General features: G+C 40.0%; 2 protein-coding genes across 2 annotated transcripts in view; both read right to left on the bottom strand.

Annotated features, from left to right (window-relative positions):
- Positions 1-5,655, bottom strand: part of HP1BP3 (heterochromatin protein 1 binding protein 3) — a 37,056-nt gene that overhangs the window by 25,363 nt on the left and 6,038 nt on the right. Inside the window, exon 4 of the mRNA XM_004705377.2 lies at positions 5,496-5,651. Within this exon, the coding sequence (XP_004705434.1) occupies positions 5,496-5,651 (156 nt within the window). The remainder of the gene's footprint in view (positions 1-5,495; positions 5,652-5,655) is intronic.
- Positions 3,500-4,009, bottom strand: LOC105978878 (60S ribosomal protein L24-like). The gene has a single exon (XM_045298775.1). It carries the CDS (start codon positions 4,007-4,009, stop codon positions 3,536-3,538), a length of 474 nt encoding a protein of 157 aa, XP_045154710.1. The 3' UTR covers positions 3,500-3,535.

Below are 5,655 nucleotides of genomic sequence, written 5' to 3'. Positions count from 1 at the left end.
CAAAGGCCCAGAACAAAAAAATCCTATCATTGTGAATGAGAGGAGGTGTGGAGTGGAGACCCAAAGCCCATCTGTAGGCAATTGGATATCCCTTACAGAAGAGTCGCAGGGAGGAGACGAGAGTCAAGGTGCAATATAGCACCGATGAAAGATACAACTTTCCTCTAGTTCTTGAATGCTTCCTCCCCTCTACTATCATGACCCCAAATTTACCTTACAAATCCGGCTAGATCAGAGCATGTACAGGAGTAGAGGTTAAGAGCCAGAAACACAGGGAATCCAGGATAGATAAACCCCTCAGGACCAATACTGAGAGTAGCCATACCAGGAGGGTAAGGGAAAGGTGGGATGATAAAGGGGGAGCCGATCACAATGATCTATATATAACCCCCTCCCAGGGGGATAGACAACAAAAACATGGATGAAGGGAGACATCGGTCGGATTAAGACATGAAAAAATAATAATTTATAAATTATCAAGGGTTTATAAGCGAGGGAAGGAGGGGAAAAAATAAGAAGCTGATACCAAGGGTTCATGTCGAAAGAAAATGTTTTGAAAAAGATGATCGCAACAAATGTACAAATATGTTTGACACAATGGACGTATGTATGGATTGTGGTAAGAGTTGTAAGAGCCCCCAATAAAATGATTTTTAAAAATGGATTTTGAGCTCGAACTTAATTGTAGTTGTAACCTAAGAACAAGTAGGTCTTATGATGTGAGCCTGTTTGATAGTTATCCTCATGAAGAGATCATGGAATATATGAGTGCTATAACAAAGTGTGGTGAAGAAATCAGATGGTGCCAGATATCTGCGGTCTTACCGTCCTGTCTTAAAACAAGCAGCCATCTAAATTGTCAGTTAAGTCCTTATGGAAGAACACCAGCCTGTGTGATCTAAAGATTGTTAATAATAAAATCTAAGGCTGGAGAAGGGAATGGTATTAAAGCTTAAATTCTGAGCACTCACTTTGCAAAAAGCTATGGATGACAAAAAAACAAACAAACCCCAAATCCATTTGCAGTCCCCACATAGATTAAGCCTCTGGTGAATTCCCTCTGACCATTGACCAGGAATATAAATGGCCTTTTTATCAGATTAACGCAAATGCAATTAGGTTACAATTTAACATTTTATCATTTGTTCTCCCTTTTGACACATTTTATATTTGTTGTAGTTTTTAATACTTTCTGCTTTATGATTGAGATTGTCCATTTTATTTTGCTATTGTAATAAATCTTATCCCAAGTTAAATAAAAAACAAAAACAAAACTATTTATAGTCTTAGCAACCCGCAGGTACATTTAGTTCTACTGTCTTGTAGGGTCACGTAAGTTAGAATTGACTCAATGAAAGCGAGTGATGATGAAATTACTTCTCCTGTACCCCGAGGAACAGCTTATAAAAATGTAAGAGAAAAATATGGAAAGCGCAAAATCCTTAAAAGGACCAGGTTGACTGGTCAGGTAGTAAGAGTGGCTCTTAATCAGCCTTCAGGTCTAGAACTGAACTCACTTTTAAAAAATAGTTTGATATATAATTCACATATATAACACTTTCATAGTTCAGTCATATTAGTTGCATAATCAACACAACACTCAGTTCTAGAACATTTTTTCCTCGTTTTCATTATTAGCTCCCCATTTCCCTCCAATCTCCCCTCCCATATCCCCAATAAACCATTAATCCAGTTATTCTCTCCCACCCACACCCACACAAGCCTTGGGGGGAGGGGGAAGAGAGAGAGGAAATATTAAAGACTGGAACAAATTTTTTTTTTTTTGGAAAAAATTTAAAATGTGTCAAAAAAGAGAACAAATGATCAGGTATTACATTTTACCCAAATCACGTCTGCTATAATTGGGTTCACAACACCTTCTATATGATATTAAAGCTATTCATATCCCTTATTAGAGGGAACTCATCAGAGGCTTAATCTACGTAGGGACCCTGCAAATAGATTTGGGGCTCCCACTGTCATCCACCATCTTCTACAAACTGGGTTAAACTCACTTCTAGGGAGGTAAACCCAACCTCTGAGGAATCAACAACTTGAGATCAAAAGGGCAGTACTTACCAAAGGACAAAGTTCAAATGAATTAGAAAAGGGGGAGGATTAAGAATAGGAAACACGCAGAAGAAAGCAGGGTAAGTGATGTTACAAGGTGGAGATTGCAATCAGTAATATGAAACAAAGTCTGCAAGGACAAGGACATTTTCTGTCTTTTATAAATGCAGCATAGCTTGGCAAAAGAGAAGATGGTCTTTTGAAGTCCATTGCGTGGATTAACATTTTCAACCTTCAAATAAAAACTTTACTAGCATAATAACATCGCCTTCAAATAGATTCCAACTCCCAGTGACCCTATGCGACAAACTAGAACTGCCCCAGAGGATTTCCAACGCTGTAAACCTTTCTGAAACCAAACTGCCACATCTTTCAGAGTGGATAATGGGTTCAAACCACCAACCTTTTGGTTAGCAACCCAATGCTTTAACCACTGCATCACCCAAACCCAAATTCTACCTCATTCAAGTGGACTCTGTCACACAGGGATCCCATAGAGGGTTTACATAAAGCTATGTATCTTTATGGACGTCAGTCTCATTCTTCTCCTATGGAACTGCTAGGGGGTTTGAACTGCTGACCTTGCGGTTAGAAATCCAATGCTGACCTAATAGTGCCACAGGGGTTCCTCAAAGTAAACTTTAGCTCCACGAGGAGATTTCAAGAAGTTCATGGAAAAAATTGTATTATCTTTTAATTCCTTTTATCCACAAACTTCTTGAAACCCCTCAGTTCAAAAACAATCAAATTCACTCGAAGGAGCGTAGATAAAATGGAGACCTAAATATCCAACCATAAGATGGACAGTCCCTCACAGAATGGCCACACAGAAGGGCTGATAAATCTAGGGAGCAGTATAGCACTGATGAGACACATAACTAATATTTCCTCCCCTTACTATTATGATCTTTGTTTTACCTCATTAATCCTGTTAGACCTGCATATATTCATTTATAAGAGCGCTCACTGGATGCATGAAAGCCAATATAGATAACCCTTCAGAAACAGTAACGGGAGTAATGATTCCCTGAGTGTACTGGAAAAGAGGGGGATGGGAAGAGCTGACAGCAATGATGACTGTATAACCCCACTTGAGGGGAAAGAACAACAGAATTGCAGGTGAATGGATACATGGGATGGTGTAAGATAACAGCAAATAATTATATTATCTAACTATAAGGGTTCCTGGGGGGGTGGGATGGGGAAAGGATAAAGGGGAAATGGTATCAGATAGTTCAAGAAGAAAATGTACTGAAATTGATGATGTGATGATAGCATTTATAAAATTATGCTTGATGTAACTGAAATATGGATTGTTAAAATATTTGTAAGAGCTCCCAATAAAATGATTAGTAATAAAAAAGAAACCCCTCATATAATTTGTGCATACATGTGTATGTACATATATGCATATATTTTTTTCAAGTTATAGTTGCATCTGTATTAGAAAGTCTCAGCTGCCAACTTAGCGTTTTCCACCAACCCGGGGAGCGGACACTTTCACGGGCTTCACAATCTTTTGCTTCGGTGCTGCCTTTGTGGGGGCCTCAGTAGTGGCCAATGCTGTCTTTTTAGAAGCCTGCTTTGCCTTTTTTGCTTCCTTGGCAGCCCTGAAGGCCTGCTCTCGTTGGGCCTTTCTAACCTCAGTTTTCTGATTCCTCTTGGCCATTATATCATCAAGAGATGCACCAGTGATGGCCCTCTGGAATTTGACTGCACGGCGGGTTCTTTTCTTTTGAATTTCTTCTGATTGCCCCTTCATGTGCTTCCTTCTGTAGAGAACAGTCCAGTTTATCTGCCAAGGGTTCCTCTTGGAAAGGAATGCCGACTCGCAGTTTGCATTAAGGAACTGGAAAACCTTGCCATCGGTCCTGGCGTAGCGCTGCCCGTGCCCGGGGTAAATCTTATACCCGCTGAAGCTGCACAGCTTGACCTTCATGGCTGCGGCAGCAGAGGGTTGGGGAAGACGGCGAAGAGGAGCTGTACATATTTGTTTAAACATACGCATAAAACCCACGACCGAGTCAATTCCAATTCATAGCAACCCTACAAGACCGAGTAGAACTGCCAACATTGTAAATCTTTACACAAGCAACTGCTGTATTTTTCTCCTTGGAAGCAACTAGTAGGTTCAAACCTCAACCATTTGGTTACCAGCTGAACATTTTAGCATTGGGCCATCAGAGCTCCTTATATATATGTATATACAGTTACATTCAACATTCAAATATCAATAAAGTGAGTTTTTCTTTTCCTTTTTTAAAAATCGTTTTATTAGGGGCTCATATAACTCATCACAATCCATACATACATCAATTATGTAAAGCACATTTGTACATTCATTGCCCTCATCATTATCAAAACATCTGCTCTCCACTTAAGGCCCCGGCATCAGGTCCTCATTTTTCCCCCTCCCTCCCCGCTGGCCTCTCCCTCATGAACCCTTGATAATTTATAAATTATTATTTTGTCATATCTTGCCCTGTCCGACGTCTCCCTTCACCCACTTTTCTGTTGTCCGTCCCCCAGGGAGGTCAAATGTAGATCCTTGTAATCGCTTCCCCCTTTTCAACCCACCCGCAAGTTTTTTCTTAAAAGCTAAAAATACTTGCTATGGTATATTTAATTAAAAAAAAAAATCAACAAGACATCACAGCATCTTGGCGTCCCTGCCCCCCACCCTCCCCCACTGCTTTTCCCTCTTTGGCCACTTCATGCTGGATTACAAAGGAGCGGGGGAGGGGGAAGACTTGTGGCTAGACCCATGTGATTTGACATGTAAAGAGGCCCCATGGGCCAGGATGATGTACACTGATTTACTTTAAAATATACAGATTTGGAGGGGAAAAATGAGGACCTAATGCTGGGGGGTTAAGTGGAGAGAAAATGTTTTGAGGATGAGGGCAATGAATGTACAAATGCGTTTTACACAATTGATGTGTGTATGGATTGTGGTAAGAGTTGTATGAGCCCCTAATAAAATGATTAAATATATATATATATTATATATACAGATTTGCCTCTTGTATCTAAAATAAAATTATTACCATTATTAAAAGTCAGTTTATAATACAAAACCAAAACCAACCCACAATGGGGCTTATCAAACCTCACAATGGCATTCTTCCATTTGTTTCTTGTAGGAAAACAAACATCCCACATTGCTGCCACAGTAATTCTACTCCTAGTGACCCTACAGGACAAAAAAGAACTGTTCCTTACAGTTTCTTAGGTTTTAAGTATGGAAACAAAACTCCTCATTCTCCCTTGGAATGGCTGTTTTGAATCAGTGACTTTTGATTAGCAGTCCAAAACTCAACCTACTACACACCAGGGCACTGACGTCTGGCCAGAAAGACATCATTTTTAAATAAAGAAAAGATGAACAGAATAAATGAGATGATACGCTGGAAATCAATACTTGCCTTGATGGCCTCAGTTAGGATGGCATCCATCTTGGGCCGTGGAGAAGAAGCCATTGGGGTTTGTTTCTGGGCTCTGGCGAGCTGGCTGGCAGAAAGGGTAGCCCAGGAAGGTATTGTTTTTTTCACTTTCTTCTCCTTTTCTTTAGACTGATCTTTCTCA

The sequence above is a fragment of the Echinops telfairi genome, unplaced genomic scaffold (assembly GCF_000313985.2).
Source record: "Echinops telfairi isolate 266 unplaced genomic scaffold, ASM31398v2 ScPeMD7_7457;HRSCAF=8495, whole genome shotgun sequence".
Lineage (NCBI taxonomy): Eukaryota > Metazoa > Chordata > Mammalia > Afrosoricida > Tenrecidae > Echinops > Echinops telfairi.
Note: the sequence above shows the minus strand (reverse complement) of the source record. Positions and strands in the feature narration are given on the sequence as shown.

Excerpts from the sequence above, each read along its gene's own strand:
- LOC105978878 (XM_045298775.1), bottom strand. The coding sequence starts at position 4,009 with ATGAAGGTCAAGCTGTGCAGCTTCAGCGGGTATAAGATTTACCCCGGG.